This window comes from Talpa europaea (genome assembly GCF_964194135.1).
Source record: "Talpa europaea genome assembly, chromosome: 1".
NCBI classification, from domain to species: domain Eukaryota; kingdom Metazoa; phylum Chordata; class Mammalia; order Eulipotyphla; family Talpidae; genus Talpa; species Talpa europaea.
Window position 1 is genome coordinate 4,155,380 of NC_140073.1, and position 20,040 is coordinate 4,175,419.

The 20,040-nt window shown below is 64.8% G+C and overlaps 2 protein-coding genes across 3 annotated transcripts; one reads left to right on the forward strand and one right to left on the reverse strand.

Annotated features, from left to right (window-relative positions):
- Positions 1-219: 219 nt before the first annotated feature.
- Positions 220-2,885, forward strand: KCNK7 (potassium two pore domain channel subfamily K member 7; the record flags this gene model as incomplete). Its single annotated transcript, XM_084246994.1, has 3 exons — positions 220-616; positions 1,997-2,395; positions 2,680-2,885. The coding sequence occupies exons 1-3, from the start codon at positions 298-300 to the stop codon at positions 2,883-2,885; spliced, it is 924 nt and encodes a 307-aa protein (XP_084103120.1). The 5' UTR covers positions 220-297.
- Positions 2,886-3,625: 740 nt separating this feature from the next.
- Positions 3,626-18,239, reverse strand: EHBP1L1 (EH domain binding protein 1 like 1; the record flags this gene model as incomplete). 2 transcript variants are annotated; one of them, XM_084253000.1, is made up of 19 exons in its annotated part: positions 3,626-3,788; positions 3,887-4,001; positions 4,093-4,166; positions 4,790-4,889; positions 5,150-5,273; positions 5,365-5,420; positions 5,529-5,598; positions 9,875-10,504; positions 10,889-10,937; positions 11,022-11,179; positions 11,612-13,571; positions 13,717-13,879; positions 13,973-14,041; positions 14,594-14,736; positions 14,810-14,988; positions 15,069-15,122; positions 15,396-15,491; positions 15,689-15,746; positions 18,136-18,239. In XM_084253000.1, the coding sequence occupies 19 exons, from the start codon at positions 18,237-18,239 to the stop codon at positions 3,689-3,691; spliced, it is 4,302 nt and encodes a 1,433-aa protein (XP_084109126.1). In that variant the 3' UTR covers positions 3,626-3,688. The 2 variants fall into 2 exon arrangements, with proteins under 2 accessions (XP_084109126.1, XP_084109127.1); XM_084253001.1 differs by lacking the exon at positions 11,612-13,571 and having other exon boundaries at positions 13,764-13,879.
- Positions 18,240-20,040: the final 1,801 nt, after the last annotated feature.

Here is a 20,040-nt window from a genome sequence, read left to right on the forward strand (position 1 = left end):
CTGGAGCCGGTCCTTACCTCTCCGGGCCTCGCCTGCCCCACCCACCCCCCTGTCCCAGCCGCAGGGAATTGAGCAAATCAGGCCTTTCTTGCCCTAGAACCCGGGAGCGATGATCCAGCTCATCGCCAAGCCTGAGCCACCTCTCCTGCCCGCTCGCCCTCCCTCAACAGTGTTCAGCTGCTCCCCCCTCCAGCCACCCACACGGCACCTCCTCCTGGCCCCACCCAGCCCGGCCCCTCCCAGGTGCCCGGGTGGAGCAGCCAGCTCCTAAGGCGCCCAGGCTCCTGGCAGTGCACCATGGGGGGTCTGAGGCCCTGGGCCCGATATGGGCTGCTGCTTGTGGCCCACCTGCTGGTCTTGGGGCTGGGGGCTGTGGTGCTCCAGGCCCTGGAGAGACCGTCAGCACTCCGGCGCCAGGCCCAGCTCAGGGCCCAGCTGGTCACTTTCCAGGAGAAATACGGGGACTGCCTGCCCCCCGGGGCCCTGGAGGAGCTGCTGGGCACCGCCCTGGTGGCCCAGGCCCATGGGGTCTCTGGCCTGGGCAATGGCTCAGAGGCCAGCAACTGGGATCTGCCCTCAGCCCTGCTCTTCACTGCCAGCATCCTCACCACCACGGGTAAGGCCGCCAGACGGCCGGGCAGGAGGGGGATCCGGTGGCCACTGGGGTTCCTGGGGGTGCACCCCTTCCCCCATCCCAAAGTGACAGAGATTCCAGGCCCCATTAGGCCTGACATCACAGCTGGGGCTCCCCACACCAACACACCCCAACTGGTGCCTCAACTTCAGCTGCCAGGAGGGGTGTGGCCTCCCCAGCCCCACCCCTAGGCACCCTTTGAGACCCAGGAGAGGTACTTGGCCCCTGTGGGCCTGAGGCGAGGAGGCAGGGAACGTGTAGTGTGGGGTGGATTGAGGCATGAAAGGGAAATGGAGCGCAGCCGGGAAGTAGAGATGAGGACCACTGACTCAGGGAGCGGGGGCCGCGAGGGGAGGCTTCTTGGGGCGGAAGTCCTGGCGAGATGGTACAAGGCAAGAGGGCACAGAGCTGAGGGAGGAAGGAATTCCTAGCAGAGGGAACAGTGTATACAAAGATCTAAAGAAATAAAACAATGGGATGCACAGTCCTGGGGATTCTTTTGTGTTTGATGTTGTTGTTTTTATTGATTTTTTTGTCCTGCCAAGGATCCAAGTATTTTTTTTTAATTAAATTTGTATTTCTGATTTCTTTCGGGGACTCCAGAAACCTACTTGCACTGAGCCAGTAGCCCTGCCAGGCAAATACAGGCTGGAGTGGAACAGGGCCAGCCAGCCAGCCCTTTGGGGCAGAGCACATGCTCTCCAGTCTACCCCACTCCCCACCACTCCCTCTTGCCTCACGTCTGGCTCATCTAGGCTTTTGTGTTTCAACCTCTGTCTAGCTGATCCTGTTCTCCCAGCACATCCCACTTCCTTGTCCTCACCTCTCCCCACCTCTGCACATCTCCAGCCTCCACAGCCTGCTCTCATGCTCTCTCCACAGCCTGCTCTTCACAGCCCTTCAGGGGTCTTGACAGAGCCCTCTGCCTGCCTCCCCCACCAAAGGGTGGGGCCTGGGCAGTCAGGCTTTAGCACAGTCTTGGAACACAGGGTGATGCGATACCCCTTGGGGGATGAAAGTGGGTGACATTCCACCTAGTGGATTTGGACATACTTTGTTAAGGGCCGAGCTGGGGAACCGCTCAGAACAGCCAAGCTCCCTCGGGGACAGGTCAGAATTGTCCCCATTACAAGAGGCCCAAGGAGTTGTCTCTTTCGATCCTTTCCTTTTCCAGAAAACAAACAGTGGCCCAGGGAAGCCAAGGGACTTGTCCAAGCTCCCCCCAGAGCATGAGGAGCAGGGCCTGCCTGCTTGCAGCCATCTTGGCCACCAGAGGGCAGCCTTCTGCCGGAGGTGCAGTGGGGGACATGGGGACCGCAGCAGACAGGCCCAAGTGCTCATTACGGCTCTTTTCCTCCCCAGGTTATGGGCACATGGCCCCACTGTCAGCAGGTGGCAAGGCCTTCTGCGTGGTCTTCGCAGCCCTGGGGCTGCCGGCTTCACTCGTGCTTGTGGCCACACTGCGCCACTGCCTGCTGCCCCTGTTCAGCTGCCCGTGTGCCTGGGTAGCTGCCCGCTGGCAGCTGGCACCGGCCAGAGCTGCGCTGCTGCAGGCTGCCGGACTGGGCCTGCTCGTGGCTGGCACCTTCGTGCTGCTGCCAGCTGTGGTGCTGTGGAGTGTGCAGGGCGACAGCAGCCTGCTGGAAGCTGTCTACTTCTGCTTCGGCTCACTCAGCACCATCGGCCTGGGGGACCTGCTGCCCAGCAGAGGCCGTGGCCTGCACCCAGCGCTTTTCCATCTGGGCCAGTTCGCACTTCTCGGTGAGTCCAGCCACTAAGGAGCATGAGGGGAAGGGGAGGCCGGAAGAGAAGCCTGGACTACAACTCCCATAAGCCACTGGGGAGACTGAGCCTGACGGGGTGGAGCCCTGCCCTAGGGTCCCATGTACCACTGGAGTCCACAAGAGCCCCCTTCCCCCCTGGTGGCTGTGTTAAGAGGGCTGTGAGTGGCACTAGGTGCTGGGGGGAAGGGGTTAGCACACTGGGAGGTTGGTGGGGTGCATCACTGGCACCCCAACAGCTGCCTAGCAACCTCTCCTCCCCAGGTTACTTGCTCCTGGGGCTCCTGGCCATGCTGTTGGCCGTGGAGACCATCTCAGAGCTGCCACAGGTCCGTGCCATGGTGAAGTTCTTCGGGTCCAGCGTCCCTCCGAGCGCTGAGGACCAGGGTGGCATCCTAAGCCAGGACGAACTGGCTTTGAGCACCCTGCCCTCCACAGCTGCTGCGTCAGAGCAGGCCCCAGCTTGCTGACAGGTGTCAGGTGATGGAGCCAAGCTGCTCCTGGCAGAGAAGCCTGGGAGGAAGCAGCAGGGAGCGGCTGGAGAGCCTCCGAGATGGTAGGGTGGGGGTGAGGGCCTGGGGAAGCTGTGTTAATAAAAAAGAAACTGGGCACCGACCAAGCCTGTGTTCCTCTCTTTGGAAAGGGACTTCCCTACCCAGATCTACAACCCCAGCCCCCCAGTTCCCTGTCCAAACCCTCCTCATGTATCATCCTTCCAAGGCTCAGGTCCAGCCTCCACTGGCATCTGGGAACCTCCCCCGCGGGCACAGCCCCATTATGGATCCCAGACAACCTTATCAGCCCGAGATCCACCCGCTTCCTTCTATTGAAAGCCCGGTGGTCAAGAGAACAGGCTGCGCGGGTGTATCCTTGTCTGACTTTATTGCTGGGGAGAACAGGAAGGGGCGGAGGCGGCGCGCGGCAGCCTCGGGCCACCCCACTCCCCAGGGCTGGCGGGCATCTAGGCCCACGTCTAGGGAGGAGCTCTGCGGGGTGCCCCGGGGCCCTCAGCTCCCCTCCCCTCGCACACACTCGCGCGCACACACACTCACACGCATGAATAAATACAGGCCCGACGGCGCGGCCGTCCAGCCCCTGCGGTCCGTCGGGGCCGAGGGTCTGCTCTCCAGCTCCAGGCCCTGGAGGTCTCACGCGGCCCCGGGTGCTCGGGAGCGCGGGGCTGGAGCGGCGCTCGCGGGCGCGGCGGCGGGAGGCAAAGCTGCGGGCCGAAGTCTGAGCCGGCCCAGGGGGCGGGGACTGGCCAGGCGCGGCCTCAGCTCAGCGCGCAGCGCTCGCGCCGGCTCAGCTGCCGGCTCAGCTTGCGCCGCCGCTGCTCCAGGCCGCGTTCCAGGCGCTCGTCCTCCTCCAGGGCGCTGGGGAGCAGGGCGGTCAAGGCGTGAGCTCGGGCCCGCACCCACCCCGCCGCCGGCCGCCCCGCCCGCACCTGGCCGAGCGCGGCGGGGCCACTCACATGCGCTCCTTGTGGTCCAGGTCCCGGACCAGCTCGTCGCGCTGGTTCACCAGCGACACCAGCTCGTCCAGCAGGAGCTGCTCCCGGTGCTGCTGCGCGGCCGTTTTCAGCCAGTCTGAGAGCGGAGGAGGCCGGGGGTGAGGACGCGCCGGCGCGGGGGGGCCCCTGCCCGCCCTGCGTCCGGCCCCGCGCGGCCCCCGCCCCACCTTCCGTGGCCAGCATGGCCCGCAGCTCCCGGCTCAGCAGCTCAAACCTCCGCTCCAGGTCCTGCTCCTCGATGCTGCGGGGCGGGGCTCCAGGTCAGGCAGAGGGGATGGGGGCAGTGCCGGCCCCTGATGCGCCGGCCCCCACCTCACCCAAGGCTTCCCCCCAGTGCCAGCCCCCTTCCCCCCACTCCGGTCCAATCGCTGGTGTTTACACCGTCTCCCCCACGCCTGTTTTTTTTTTTTTTTTTACAAAGAAACAACCCGTCGGGATCCACGGGATCCACGTTACTCGTGAGCAGCAAGCAGGGGCCTAAAGTGATTCTGAAAATTGATGCAAAAGGGAGACAACATGGCCTCCACCTGCCAGACCTCGCAGGCCCCCAGGGCAGTGGCTTCTCACCCCACTCAGGAAAGCAGCCCAGATGCCCGTGGGCCTCCCAGTTTTCCCTACGATAAAGAAACGGGCAGGAGGCTGCACTCAACACTGACCTTCCCGAGCCACGTGTGCCTCTGGCCCTACCTCGGTTTTCTCACTAGTGACAGCCTAAGGCATGGCCGCCTTAGATGGGATTTTTAGATAGAAAAATCTAAAAATCTGAGCTGGCTGAGCCATTTTTCAAGGAGTTCTTTCTAGAAAGAAGCGGTGACTAGCACTAAGCAAACCGCTGCGCCCCGGGCGGCAGGCAGGTGCACTCACAGCAGCTGCAGCTGGTCCTGCCGCCGGATGAGCGCGTTCTTCTTGTTGACCAGCGTGAACCACTCCTGGATCAGCACCTCCTCCTGCAGTCTGTTGGCACCTGCAGCAGGCGGGGCCGGGGCTGTCACAGGATGGCCCCTAGCCCTGGGGTGGGGAGCAGGGTGCAGGGTTTGGGGAGGGGGCCTGCACCCTTGCGACTTCCCAGAAACCAGAGCTGTGTGCCTCTAGCAAGCTGCTCCCGGCTCAGGGCCGCAGTGCACCAGCTTGCCCAGGGCTTGCCCCAGCCTTGCCTCCTCCCACTGCCCCCAAGGCCAGGAGGAGCAGGGCAGGTACTGGGGGGCTCCAAGATGGCCGCCTCACCTGACTCCATGAGACTCCTTAGCTGTTTCTCCACCTCAGCGGCCCGCCCGTCGATCTGCCGCTGCTCCTGCTCCAGGGCCTGCAGCTCTGCGCACACGTACTGACTGGTGTCCTGGAAGCGTTGCTGGGGGCAGGGGACAGGGAGGGTTCAGCAGCCCAGCTGTCAGCTCACCTGTCAGCCCACCCGTCAGCTCCTCCCCCTCGGCCCTCCTTACCAGCCGAGCCTCCTCCCCTGGGCTAGGAGGTGGCTCCTCCGAGGGGGAACTTCCGCCTGCAGACAGATACCAGACTAAGCCACCTCCAACTGTCACCTGCCCACACAGGTCCCCAACTCAGGCTGTGTGCACAGCTTGAGCTGAGCTGGGTCTGAACTACTCACCAGGGGGCAGCGGTGGGGTTGTGACAGTGGGTAGGCCAGGGGCAGGGCTGGGGTCAGAGCTCAGGCCTTCCTGTGGAGGAAGGGGCCAGTGAGGGCTTGGAGGGGCTCCCCGAAGCTCCACCTAGGCGCAGTTGGAGCCTCACACTTGTTGGAGAAGAGGGGCCCTCAGTTCCAGGCCCTGCTAGCTTGCTGCTTCTCCAGTCCTGGAAGCACAGAACTCCCCTCATCCCCCAAAAGTGCCTCCTCTAGCAAAGCCCAGGCTTTGAGCCTTCCCTGGCCCCTGCACCTGAAACTCACTCTCCCAGCCTCACATTCGGATATCCTGGTTCCTGGGCCTCGCGGGGCTTTGTGAGAGTAGGGCGTGAAGGCTCCAGGTGGAACCTCTCCTTCCCTCTCTTCCCTCCTCCTCCACGGAACCCCCTCAGGGGACCTCTGAATCCTGTCACCTACTGCTGGCACCTCCATCATGGCAAGAACCCCCCTCACAGTGAAACTGAAACCATCTGAGGTGAGCATCCTGAGCCAGCACCTCCAGCTCCTGGCCAAAAGGGGGCGCCCTCCTGCTTTATCAGCTCCCACACCAGCTGGGCTCCTCACAGAAGTCAACAGGACAGGTTGGCACGACCTGCCCCTTTAGCCTGGAAGGGCAGGGTTGGTTCCCATGTGCCCGGTCCTGGCAACTTGCTGGGACTGTCATCCCCCGGGAGCCCCCAACTCTCAGCTCCGCTGATAGCCTGACCCCCTTGATGGCTCCTGCCCCAGCCGCCTGTGCAGGGTGAGAGGGGTTAAACGGCCCCACCCTGTGTCTCTCTGCACCTGCCACCAACACTGTGCCAGGACAGGGCTCCAGGGACTGGGGAGGGGGTTTGCTCACGTGTGGCTTCCCAGAAGCCAGAGCTGTGCCTCCAAGCTGTGTCCAGGCAGCCCTGGATAGCCCCACTCGCCCCACTCAGGTGCCATTTCTCTGGCCCGGGGCCAGGACAGTGCCACCCAGAGGCCACACGTGCTTCCCGGCGGCTCTTACCCTCAAGTCACAACTGAGGAGTCTTCCTAAAACCTTTACTGGACGGTGTCACTCTCCCCAGCACGCTTCCCCTCCCCCCCCATCGCCAAGGCCTACTGCCAGCTCCCATCTCAAGTCCTACCACCCCAAACCCCACCCAGATGCCTCCTTCCAGCCACAGTGACAGACTTTCACTTCCCCAAAGCACTTCCGCAGCCCAGGCACCAAGTAGGTCTCCATGACCCGGTTCCCCTCGCCTCCTCCAGAGGCCCCTTGGCTCCCACCACCACCTCCTGGGCCTCCCCCATCACAGCTCCGATCCCTAGCCCACCCCACCATGCAGTTGGTTACCCAGGGCTCCCTTGCCAGAGGTAACACCGGCAGACAGAATAAGCCCAGAGAACGTGCCCAGGGAGCCTGGATGAACAGCAGGTGCTGACATCTGTAAAACACTCATGTGCTAGGCACAGAACCCTGGGCCCTGCTAACTTATTTCGTTCTCTCAACAGCCTGTGAGGCAGGAGCCACATCATCCCCACTTCACAGGGGAGGAAGCTGAGGTTTCGAGAGAGGCTCACAGGGGACCTGGCCTGGGGCCTGGGGCTGTATGATCCAAAGGCTGCCCCCAGGCCTGGCCACCCATTTGCTGTTTGCTACTGGGCTAGTCCCACCCACCAGGTCCCTGTGTCCTTGAACATAAATGGGGGAGAAATGCCAGCCCAGAGACACCTGGGATTGCAGGGCTCCAAAAAGGCCTCCGGGGGCCTCCCTGGTGGCACAAGGGGTTAAGCACCGCACTATGAAGCAATCCGCAGCCTCTGCAGCACGAGTTCCATCCCTGGCTGGTCAGAGAGAAACCCACGTGGCGCAGCAGACCTCTCCTGTCTCGCCCACTACTCCCCTAAGCAGTGTATTTCACTCAGTCTGCCTGTTCTGTTCCCTGCTCTGTCTCTGGTGAATCCTCTCACCCCCTGCATCTCTGGCCTGTACCCCAGTTCTTGTATGCATAAATAAATAATAAATCTTAAAAAAAAAAAAAAGGCCTCTGGGGAGAAACATGATTTCCCTTTGTGACAGCACCCTGCAGAGATGCCTCGATGCCACTTGGAGAGAGCGCTCATGGGCCTCATCCTCAGGGCAAGAGCGCAGAGGGTTTAGGGAGCTTGCCCAAGGTCACACAGCCAGTTATTAGTGCTGGGCCATTTAAGAACTCAGGCTCAGGGGCTCGCTGGTGGCACGGGGGTTAGAGACTTAGCACTATCAAGCTAGCACCAGCCACTGCGGAATGAGTGCAGTCCCCGGCCAGGGGGCTGACCCACACAGTGCGGCAGACCTCTCCTACCTTGCCCGCTGCTCCCCTTGACAGCATATTTCAGTAGATCCTCCTGCTCTGCTCCCCACTCTGTCTCTGGTGAATCTTCTCACCCCCCCAGCACCTCTAGCCTGCACCCCAGTTCTTGTATGCATAAATAAATAAAATACATCTTCAAAAAAAAAAACGAACTCAGGCTCAGAATCTGTATTCACACCTGTATGGACTCTTCACCTGTAAAATGGGGTAATCACTCCTCCCTGGGAGACAGGCATCATGATGAGGAGCAGGGAGGGGCCCTGGGGACAGGCCAGACAGACAGAGGCCTCCACTGCCAAAGCAGGCAGACGCAAGAGAGGGGAGAAACCCCAACCTCAGCAACAACTGAGCTTACTCATGCCAGCACTGATGGGAATTCCAATGCTTCCTCTTGTGTGACCCAAATTCCCCTTCCACACCCTCATGTGTAGCCCCTCCTCCAAGAAGCCTTCCTGGGCTGCATGAAATGCACCCTGCCCTCCTGCTTCAGCCCCGCCCCAGCTTCAAGGTACCTGACTTCACCTCAGTCCAGGATTCTGGGAGCTCCCACAGGTAGAGCCAGGCCTGACCACCTCCCACTGCAGAGGTACAGGGATGGCCAGGAGGGAGAGTCCCTTCCAGTCCCTGGGTTCAAGTGCTTCCTGTGGCACAAGGGCTGGAGGGGCACCTGGCTTGGAAGGATCAGATGCTGGGGGCTTGGGCCCAGAAGGGTACAGGAGGGAGCCGCTCCTTCAAGATTTAAAAGGCCACCAACACATTAACGAGACTGTGGCCAGAGGCCAAAGGACAGGCCTGGGAGGCTGTGCCCCTGAGTCCTGCCTCCCATGTCTCTGAGGGGTGCCTGCCCAGAGGCTGCGCCCCTGACCCACACTCCAGGCTTCTGCTCTCCAAGCCTGTGGGCCTTATGGGTGATCGGCCAGTCCCCACAGGAGACCTGAGCATTCCTGCTGCCACATTTTGGGTTGAGTGGGTCCCTCCCTTGGAGAACCCGCCCCCACACCCCTGCCATTTTTCACCTGCAAAACCCTGCCCAACTCAGCAGCTAGCTGACGTGGCTGCTTCTTCCAGAAAGCCTTTCCCAGTTTATTCCCACTGTTCCTTAGAACTCAGGGGTCCACCCCGGGCAGCCAAAGACTGGGGGCAGCCTGCAGAGCAGTGCAGTGGGCAGCACCCCAGCTGCTATGTGTCCTTGAGACAATCTCTTCCCTCTCTGGGACCATCTCCCCTTCGGTGGAGTGACCCCCTGACACCCTGGGGGACTGCAAGAGATGGGGGCCACAGACCTGCAGGTGTGGGGGGCCACAGACATGCTGGGGTGAGGAGCCATAGGCACCCAGCTGGGCCTCCTATCTCCATTATCAGAAATGAAGGGAAACTGGCCTCTGGCATCTGGAGTTAAAAATCAAAGACAGAGGGGCCTCCCCTGGTGGCTCAGTGGTTAAGCGCTGGGCTGCGAAGCTGCCCACAGCCTCTGCAGCAGCCAGTTAGATCCCCTGCCCCTGGTGAGGGTCCCGCATGGCGCGCAGACCTCCCCTGCCGCCCGCTGCTCCCCTCAGCAGTGTCCTTCGGTCCTTCTGCCTGCTCTGCTCCCCGCTCTGGCTCTGGTGAATTCTCTCGCCCTCCCGCGCTTCTGACTGTACCCAGTGCATGTATAAATAAATCAATCTTTTTTTAAAAAAAATCCAAGACAGAGAATTTGGGGGTTGGGGGGCCCTTGAGAGCCCCCTGACAGTCCCCGAAGAGCCCTGAGCTGAGTGGGGGGGCTTTCGGGAACGTGACTCCACAAAGGGACGCACAGCTGAAACCACCAGCAGACTCGGAGGCTGGCAGCAGAGGCTCAGGTGTCCCTGACCTGGCCAGGGGCCTCTTCGCCTGCACCTGCTCCCTCCCCGGGAAAGGGCCGCTTGAGCCCAGCAGGGCCGCCCCCTCTCTGCGGCCCTGGGGTCCCCGGGGGCCCGCACCAGCCCTTGAGCCAACGCCGGGGACACTCACCGCGGGGCAGGCTCCGGCGTCGGGGTCGTCGGCGGAGAAGGAGTTGCTGTTCCGCAGCCGCGAGCGCCTCTTCTTGAGCAGGTCGGCGTCGCGCACGTGGGAGAAGCAGCCGTGCGCGCGCGGCGGGGGCACCGGCGCGGCCTCCCCGTTCGCCGACGGCCGCCGCAGCCTCACGCCGCCCCCGGGGCCCGGCGCCCCGTTCACCAGCCCCTCGGCGGGGGTCGCGGAGGCCTGGGCTCCGGGGGCCTCGGCGGGGGCCTCGGCGGGGCGCGCGTCCTGGGCGGCCTCGGGCGCGGGGTCCTTGGAGGGGGCCTCGGGGGCCGGCCCGTCCGCGCGGCTCGCGGCCTCCTTGGGCAGCTCGGGCTCCTCCGCCCGGTGCTCCCGCAGCCGCTGCGCCAGGTCGCCGGCGTCCAGGTCCTCGGCCGGGCCGGGCTGGGCGCTCGCCACGCGGTAGGTGCCGGCCGCGCCGCCGCCTTCCAGCTGCACCAGCTGCAGCTCCTGGCCGGTGCAGAAGGCGCGGATCTGGCACAGGTACGTCATGACGATGAGCTTGTCGGGCACGGACAGCAGCACCATGTCCGCCGGCTCCAGCAGCCGCGACACGCCCAGGGCCGCGAAGCCGTCGAAGGCCTAGGAACCCAGGGGCGCCGGGGTCAGCGGCGCGGCCGCCCCACCGGGCACCCGGGCGGGGGTCCTGGGACTCGCACCCAGGGTCTGCCGACAACGCCTTCACCCTGTTTTGGGGGGACGTCTAGCCGCAGGGCCCGCCCCCGCGTTACCTAGCAACCCCACACCTAAGGGGGTTTTGGAAAATCTAAGGGAAAAAAGCTTAAAATATAACTGAACTATGTAAAATGAAAATTTTAATGAGCAAAAGAGTCCAAAGTGGCAGGATTTCAAAAGCCACTGCTGGGGTGCTGCCGCCCACAGATTCCTACAGACTGAAGGCCGAACCCCAATCTGGGGCCAGTGGGGGGGCTGCAGAGATTTCCCTCCAGGCTGCTACCGTCTCACCTGCTTGTTGTTCTGCTTGATGTTGAGAGGGTTCAGGGAGGCGAAGTCACTGCAGAGAGAGCTCGGGTCAGGGGCTGCAGCCAGTGCCCTCTTTGCGCCACCCCCCACATTTCCCATGCCCACTAGCGCTCACATCTTCTCTGGGTAGAATCGGTGCAGGATGGCACAGAACGCCAGACCGTTTCGCCAGGATGTGGTGAAGTTGGTGACCCGGACGCCACGGTAGCCAGCGGTGACCTCCTGGCACCACTCCAGCAGGGACTGGCTGGAGCTGACCAGGGAAGCTGGCGCCTGGGGACACAGAGCTGGGCTCAGGGAATGGGCATGAGGGACCCGTGCCCTCTGCCCCTTGGGCACAAAACAGCCGAGCTGGGAGTCCGCAGGAGTCACCAGGACCATGGCCCAGAGCCTCTGGTCGCCTGCGCAAAAGGGTCTTCAGCTCCAGGGTTAACTACCGAGGTCACCTGCAAGGTCTGGCCCCCAGGCAAGGTCAAAAGTCACCAGCAGCCACACCTCAAGGTCAGCCCCGAAAATCAGCTGGGGGGTCCCCGCTCCATGCAGCGCAGGGAAGGCAGGGGTGGGGGGGGCATCCTGAGAGGCGTGGGGCTCCTGGTAGCTGAGCCCCTGCCCTGAGCACCAGGTGGGTCCATGCAGAGCCGCCGTCCGCCCAGCCCAGGTTAGTGGAAAGCAACAGGCTGGGTCCTCGGCGGCCCCCATCCCTACCTGGCTGCCCGGGAGCCTTCTGTCCTCTTCAGGCTCCTCTGGGGAAGAGGCCCCCGAGGGCCTGGGCACCCCAGCCCCTGCCCCCTTGGTCGCCTGCGCCTCAATTCGGCTGGACTCTTGGAGGTTTCCCTCCACTGCTTTTCCCTTCTCGATTTCTGAGACAGCAGCCTCTGCTTTCTGGGCCTCAGAAATATCAGATTGGTTCTCTGGAGGCCCTAAGAGCTCTACCTCTGCTTGTTGGGCCCCCCAAATCCCAGATTTGGCCTCTGAACCCCCTAAAATACCAGCCTCTGCCTCCTGCACCTTCAAAACTGTAGTTTCCGCCTCTGTTTCTTGGGATCCTAAAACTCCATGCTTAGCGAAACCCCCATATTTGAGGGTCCCCCAGGGTTCAGACTCTGCTTTCTGGGCCCCCAAAGTCATAACCTTAAAGAGTGTAGTTTCTGTCTGCTGAGTCCCCAATCTCTCAGCCTCTGTGACCCCAACCTCCGGCTTGGAGACTCCCAGATCCCTCACCTTCGTCTCCTGGGCTCCTGCTGTCTCAGCTTCTATCCCTGGGGCCACTGAACCCTCAGCTGCTATCTTCTGGGTCCCCAATATCTCATTGTCTGCTGTCTCAAATCCTGGAACCCTGGAACCCGCTACCTGTGTTTCCTGGACGCCTGCTGCCTCAGATTTCATCCCTGCTGTCCTTGAACCCCTCCCCTCTGTCTTCTGGGTTCCTGATATCTCAGCCTCTCTCCCTGGCACCCCAGAACTGCCTACTTCTGTCTCCTGGACCCCCAGTATTTCAGATTCTGCTATCTTAGCTTCTCCCCTCAGTATCCCTGAGTCCCCAGATATCACCCGGGGCCCAGATAGCTCAGTCACTGCCATCCTAGTCTCTGTCCCCAGAACTCCTGAGCCCCCAGCCTCTGTTTTCAGGGTCCTCAGTCCCTCAGACTCTGCTATCCCAGCACCCTCTGACCCCAGGAGCCCTGACCTTTCTGCCTGTGTCTTCTGGGCCCTCAGTATCTCAGCTTCTGCTGTCCTAGTCTCTATCTCTGGGAACATCAGCACTTCTGTCTCCTGGGCCACCAATACCTCTGCCTCCACAGTCTCTGTTCCCAGGAGCTTCAAATCCCCAGTTCCTACCCCCCAAATCCCCAGACCACTAGATATTGTCCCCTGGCCAACTGCTGAGGGGGGCCCCTGAGACCTGCTCACCTGGGGCCCGGCATCTGCTTCTCCAACAGAGGGGACCTGCTCCAGGCCTGTCCCCCCGATACCAGGGGCTCTGCCCCTCACCTCTGCACTCTCTCCCTCCTGGCCTGCAGCAGCCCTGGTCCCTTTGAGGTCACCAAGATGCCCAGAGTGCCCTGCAGGCTCTGCTGGGGGTGGGCCCAGGATTATGGGAGCCCCGTCCCTGGTCCTGACCCCCATCTTTCCCTGAGAGCCCCTTGGACCCCTTGGAGGAGCCTCAGGAATCCCCTTGGCTCTTGCTTCACATGTTACCCCTGGAGCCGCTGGCCCCTCAGTGCCCACAGGTCTCACCTTTGAGCTCTGCTCGGCACCCTTTAGGCTAACTTCTGAATTCTGTTCAGCGCCCCCAGCTCTGACCTCCGGACACTCAGTGCACCCCTCCCTGACCTCTGGCCCATGCTCAGCGTCTACTCCACTAAGCTCCGGTCTGTCCCCCGTGTCTCCCTCCTCAGCCTTGGGTGTCTGCTCCCCCTGAAAGTCTCTGGAGCCTCGGTCCTCAGCGCCTGGGCTCTGCCCTGCTCCGTGGGTCTCGGTTCCTTCCTGAGGGCTTGCCCGGTCCTGGGTCGCCTCAGCAGGACCCGCTGTTGCAGCGGGAGCCCCTGAGGCTTCTGCAGCCTCGTGTTTCCCTCGGGGGGCTGGGAGCCCGGGGGCATCAGAGCCTTTCCGGAGCCGGGGGGCCGGGGTGGGGGCCACATCCTGACCCAGCTGTCTTGAAGACCTGAGGAAAGACCAAGAGGAGGTGTTGCGGGGGCTCATTTGCTCCCCACTCCCAGCCGTGTCCCCACCCTTCTGACTGTGGGCTGGGGCACCGGAAAGGCAACTTTCCAGTAGGGACCGGGGTTGGGGCGGCTCCCAGAGCTTACCTTGTCTCCGGTGGGGTTCCTGGGGGCCTGGGGGCCTGAGGCCCCACCTGGCCCCCCGCTACAGTAGCTGGTTCTGACCCTTGGCCCCGGGAGGCCCTGGCTGGCAGCGCTGGGGCACTCACAGAGGCTGGGCTGGTCTCCTCAGCACTAGAAGGGCTGGCAGCTGGGGTGCAGGCAAAGCAGGGAGGGGGCACTGAGGGCTGGGCCCTGTGACTTGAGGTCCAGTGCCCACCACCAACCACCGCCTGGGCCTTACCTGCCTGCCAGGGCCTTGCTCGACCCTCCTCCTCCTCCTCGCAAAGTGTCTGCAGTTCCCGCGAGGGATCTGGAGTAGGTGATGGGGAAGGGGTGGGGGGCAGTGTCAGCCCAGGGCAGACCCTGCAGATCCGACACCCCCGCCACTAGAGTCTGGATCTACCTGGGTCTACCTGAGTCTACCTAAACACCCCGGCCTCAGGGCACCACCCCTGCCTTCAAGAAGAGACAGGCTCAAGATGGAGAGAGAGAGAGAGAGAACCAGGAGGACAGGGAAAAGCCTTAACCAGCCATGGGAGGGACGAGGAATCCAGTGACCAGGCGTGGGGGGGTGGGGGAGCTGGGGCTGCAGCCCCACTCTGTGCTTCTGGTCCAACTGTCCCAGGCGGAAGCAGTCATGGAGAGGCCTGGGAACCCGGCCTGCAGGACTGGGTTGAGCAGTTGGGATGCCCTGGGGTGCCCAGGGCAGGCCTGGGCGGTCAGAGTGGCCACGCAGGTGCGGACTCCTGGGGTGGGAGCTCCCCTCATGGGCGCGCGGCTGCTGACACTGCCCCAACCGGCTGTGGCTGTGGCACCGTTATCCCCCCTCCTGCTCTCAATCCACGGCAGGCTGGCAGCCCACCTGGCTGGGGCACACGAGCCCGGGCGTCAGGGGCCCCCGCGCCATTAGCCTCCTCCTCGTCACTCTCGGCAAAGTCGTCCAAGTTGCCCACGTCGCTGGGCTTCACGCTCATGAGGCTGGCCAGGCTCTGCATGTCGTCATCCCTGAGGGCAGCGGGCAGGTGAGGCTGGGGTCACAGCTCTCAGGCAAGGGCCAAGGAGGGCAGTGGGCACTCACGTGGCACGGCCCTCCCGCAGCAGCACCCCCGAGAGCGTGAGGCTCAGCTCGGCGTGCACCACCTTCACCGACTTGGGTTTCAGCCGCAGCCGCAGCGGGACTTGGGCAGGCACGGGCCCCGCGTGGCGGGCCAGGTCCACGTCCACCGTGGCCAGCACCTTCCGCTGACCCTTGGACTCCTGGGGGCCAGGAAGGAGCATCAGTGCTGTTCCTCCTCGGCCCCCGAGACGCGAGGCCACAGCCCACCCTAGGCACTCACATTCTCGATGATAAACGTCCACTCTTTAGCCTCGTACCGGTCCACGTGGGGGTCCTGGGGAGAGGGCGCAAAGGGCTTCTGGGTGGGGGCAGCGCAGGGAGAAGGGCCTGCCTCGGGAAGTGCTGGGTGGGGGCTGGCCCGCCCAGCTCCTCCAGATTGCAGCTGTCTCTAGATGACATGTGGTGGGTAAGTGCTACCTCCTCCAGGCAGACCTCCCGGGGCGCTCACTCCGAGAAGCCCCGCACCGACTGCCATGCTCGGTCTTGGGCCTTGGTTCTTGCCTGCTTGGAGGGAGAGCTCGCCAGGGCGCGATCACCAAAGACTCACCCTGTAGAGGGTCACGGAGATGTCCACATTCTCAGGGACCATCCACACCACGCTGCCCCGGTATGGGTTCTGGATGCCCGGCTGCCAGCTGTGGGCCTACAACGGCAGTGTGAGTGCTCACCAGATCGTAACTCCCCCTGCTCCCCAGGCCTCGTCTCCAACCTTGACCCCGTCCAGCACCCCCTTCTGTGGGTTCTGATCTGAACCGAGCCTCCACTCCTCCACCACCCACCATCCTCAAACGTCCCACGAGTCCCCCTAAAACCCGGACCCCTGCTGACGTCCTCTCCCACCTTGGAGCAGATTCTCCGGTTCCGCCGTGTCCACACCACCACCAGCTTATCTGGTTGCCTGGGGGGCGCGAGGGCAGACAGGGGCTATTCAGCGAGGCACTGAACCTCCCCATCTCTCTCAGGGCCCCCCTCCCCCCAAAGAGGCTGGCCATCCCTTATCTGGGGCCCAAGTGGAGCAGGGTGGGGCAGAGGCAGGGTGGGGACAGGGGCAGAGGGCAAAGGCCCAGACCGCATGGGCTGTGAGGACGGGAGAGGCAGCCGGTGCAGAGGCAGCCGCCCCGGAGACACAGACACAGCGAGGGCCCAGCGAGACACTGACTCGGAGGCAGGGAGAGAAGCAGCCCCGGGTCGAGAGTGTGTTGGGGTGCACAGCACACGCCCTGCTGGGAGGGGCAGAGCAGAGCAAAGGAGAGGAGTGACCTGCTGGGGCTGAGGACCAGGGGGAGAAGGAAAGAAATGAACAGCTGACCACAGAGGTCAGGAGTGAGCCGCTGGGCCGCCCTGAGGTCGGGGGTCTGAGCAGAGGCGGTGAGAGAGGGATGGGCCAGGCGAGGCCCCGGGGAGGAGGCCTCCAGGGAGACCGGGTGGCAGTGCAAGGGCGTGAGGCCTGAGGTGTGGGTCAGAGTTGGGGGGCGGGTAGAGCGGCGCAGGACCAGCTCGTGATTAGGACCCTCCCTGCCCAACCCTTTGCCGAGCCCAGGGGCCCAGCGGGTCAGCCATGCTTCCAACCTCTCACACCCAGAACCCTGGACCCGAATTCTGCAGGGCCCACAAGACTTCCAGAAGGTGCCATCTAAGTTGAACTGCATATGCCAGGGCAGACTCGGAGGAGACAGTGAGAGCACAGAGGGCACAGTCCAGCACGCAGGCGGGCACACGGCTGGGCCTGGGGGAGAGGGGCCCTTTGCTGAGAGGGGCCAACTGCCAGGAGGTGGGGCACGGTTGAGGGGGGCCACCAGGCCAAGGGTAGCACAAGGGCCCTCTTGCCTGCATCCACTCAGTTCCAGGACACTGGGGCTCAGCGGGCTCACTGCTGGGGGCAGAGCAGGGCTCAGCGGGCTCACTGCTGGGGGCGGAGCAGGGCTCAGCGGTCTCCTATTCACCCCAGAGGATGCCACGGCCCAGAGATGCTGGAGCCTGGGAAGGCCACACAGCTGAGCTTGAGCCCCTGGCCCAGCGCCAGGCCATCCTCCCTGGCCCCAAACTGCAGGCAGTGGCCGAGCAAGGGCGGCCTTCCCAGAAAAGGGAAACCAACCAGGGTGCCTACGGAGGGTGGGGCCTGGCCGGGCAGTCTGACTCAAGCTGTGCACGCCCGCCTGCGGAGCTGCGACCTGGGCCAGGCAGCGTCCTAACCTGGGCTCCGGGAGGCCCTGCCTACCCCCTGTGACTCAGACGCGTGGCCACTGCCCTCACCCTCGGCATGCCTTCCGAGGCCAAGCCTGGTGTCCCTCTGGCCTCACCCTGATACTGGGGCAGAAGGCAAAAGGCAGAAGCCAGAGTTCAAGTCCCAGCCCCAAGCCTTGTGACCAGGCCCACCCAGGCCCAGTCCCCGGCTGATCCTGTCAACACCAGGCTAAGGCAGTCGCCCAGGGGACCCCAGCCCCTGCTCCTTCCCTCCCCTTGAGCACCATGGTCCCTTCCTGCCAGGGCAGCCCTTCCCCTTGGGAGCCTAAATTTAGCCCCGCCTGGCCAATGAGGCCCCCACAGCTGTGCCCTAATCCAGCCAAGGGAAGCTGACACCAGCCAGCGTATATTTAGGGTGTGACGCAGGGGCTCGGGCAGCTACGGGGGGGGGGGGGGGGGGGGGGGCTGAGAACAAGATGCCCCTGGGCCCTTCAGCAGTCCCGACTGTCCCACACCCCCTCGCGTATCTCTCCTGCTCTTCCACCTGGCGTTCCCCAGGCCCTCGCCTCCCGGCCCCCACAGCCTCTGAGGCCCTCCAGGCCCCCAAACTCCCGCCTCCCTCCTCATCCCTCTCGGTGCTCAGTTTCCCCTTTTAAGGACATGGTGGAGCAGCTTCAACCTCCAAGGGCCCACTCCAGCTGACCAGCGGGCAGGGGAGGTGGGGGCAGCTGGACTAAGTTCCATGGAAGTTGCTGCCCCAGCCCCCATGCCAGGGACCTTAAAACTTGCTCCCTTTTCCCACAGCACCCTGCGCCATCCCTCTGGCCCCAACCACCTGGAGCTGAGTGTAGCTGATTCTCAGGCACAGATGGACTCTCAGGCCTGGAAGTCTTGACTCCTTCACCCCGAAAGCTGCCCACACCTCTCAACTCTGCGGGCCCCACAGGCTGCAAGGGCACTTTTGAATCTCATGGCTGGGACACCAGGGCCCAAGGCAGGGTGGGGACCCTTCTGGGCAGTGGGCTGGAGGCAGGATTGTCTCAAGGCTCCAAAGCTGGGATCCCAGAAATCTGGGGAGCCCCCGCGTGTCCCGTGCCACTCACCATTTCTTGGTGCACTCCACCACCAGCTCGTGGTAACAGGCCACAAACTGGAACTTGGCGGCCCGCTTGCCCACGCGCTGCAGGCGCTTCCACACGGAGGTCATGGCCCCGCCAGGCCCGCCACCCGCCGCTCAGACCCGGGGCTCCCGCTGGCCCGCGACCGCCGGCCCGACCCGGGCGCCCATGGCCTCCGGGGCTCCCGTCCGCGCCGCCCGCCCCGTCCGGGCGGAGGTGTCCGAGGCCTGGATCCGGGGCCGCCGAGGCCCGCCGGGTGGCCAGGCGGAGTCGCGGGGTCGTCTGGGGCGCGCCGGGTCGCGGAGCGCCGAGCGGCGAGCGCGCCGTTTCCTGGAGCCGCACCCCCCGTCGGAAGGCGGGCGGGGCTCCGCGGGGCGGGGGCCGGGCGCGGGCGGGGGCGCGGGCGGGGGCGGGGCGGGGCGCCCGGGCTTCCGGGGCCTCGCGCCACCGCGGGCTGGGGCTGGGGCTGGGACTGGGGCTGGGGGCGGGGGTGCCGGGGCCGCGGCGCCGGCCGTGTGGGGGGCCGGGGCTGGGGAGCCCCGCAACTCGGTGCCGCCCTCTCGGCCGCCGCGCGGCGCCTCCCTTCCTGCCCGGCCCTGGGGGTGAGTCGTGGCGCCGCGCTGCGCCGGCCGGGGACAGCGACCCAGAAGGCGAGGGGCTGGCGCAGGGTCGCCCCGCGAGTCTGGCCACGGAGCCGGCCTGGCACCCGCGACGGGGCGACGCCTGCCGACACCGACGCCCTCGGAAGCGGGAAGCCGCAGCGCAGAGACCCGCGGGGGCGCCTCCGAGGGGGCCCCCCTTTGGCCGGTCTCCGCTGCGGACTCCTCGGCTGTCCAGGGACGACGGGCCAAGCGTCCGCCGGCCGCCTGCGGCGGGCCGTGACCCTGGGCCGAGCACTGACTCTGACGCTTCTGCCTGTGAAACCGGGGTGACTGCGAGGATGCACCGGAGCGGGGCCCAGGCCCCGGGTCTCCTGCCGCGGAGCCCGTTATCGCGACGCAGAGTTTGCTCCGCTCCCCGGGAAGCCTGGCCCGGGGCGTGAGCCGCGCTGTTCACACCCAGATTAGCGCCCTTATCGCGGAGCCGCCGGCCCGCCCCGCGGAGGCGCAGCAGGTGTCGCCGGGGAGACCCGCCCGGGCACGCGCCGCGCGTCCCCCCCGCGGCCGCCGGTCGGGTTTGCGAACGGGCCGAAGTGGGCGCGGACAGATCCTCGGCCCGAGCAGGGCATCTGACCGGGCAGGGGCGCCGGCTGAGCCGTCTCCAGGGGGCCGAGGGCGGCGGCCGAGCAGCCGGAGCCTGTGTGTCGCCTCAGCACCCCCCCCCCGTCCCCGCCGAAGCTGTGGCGGCGCCGCCCGCTGCGCCAGGCCCGAGCACGGCGTCCCCGGCGCGCAGGCCTCTCCCCTGGGCCCGCGCTGCGGCCCTTCCACTCGCGGCCCTCGAGGTGCGCGCTGCGGGGGCCCGGCCATCGGCACGAGACTAAGTGCGTTTGGGGGTGTCTGGGGCCCCGGCGCCCCTCACCGCCGCCGCAGCGCCGCGCAGAGAGCTCCGCACCCCTCTCCGGGGCCGAGCCGAGCCCTGGGGAGGCCGGGGCGCGGGAACTTCACCCCGCCCGCCTCTGCGGCTTCTTCCCCACCCGCAGGCCCTCGCGGGATCCCGGGCCTTCCTGGAGGCGCCTCCCCCTCCCCGCCGAGGGGCCCCTCGGCCCGCCGGCTCCGGCCCACCCATTTCCTGCGCCGCCCCAACTCCACCCCCACTCGGGGTGGAAAGTTTCTCTTCTCAAGATGGGCGGCTCCTTCCTTCCCCGCAGGCCAGGAAAGCCCTAGGCGAGGGGGGTAGGTTGGGCTCCCAGGCCTCGGGCCAGAGAGGGGAAGTGACTCGGCCGCAGTCACC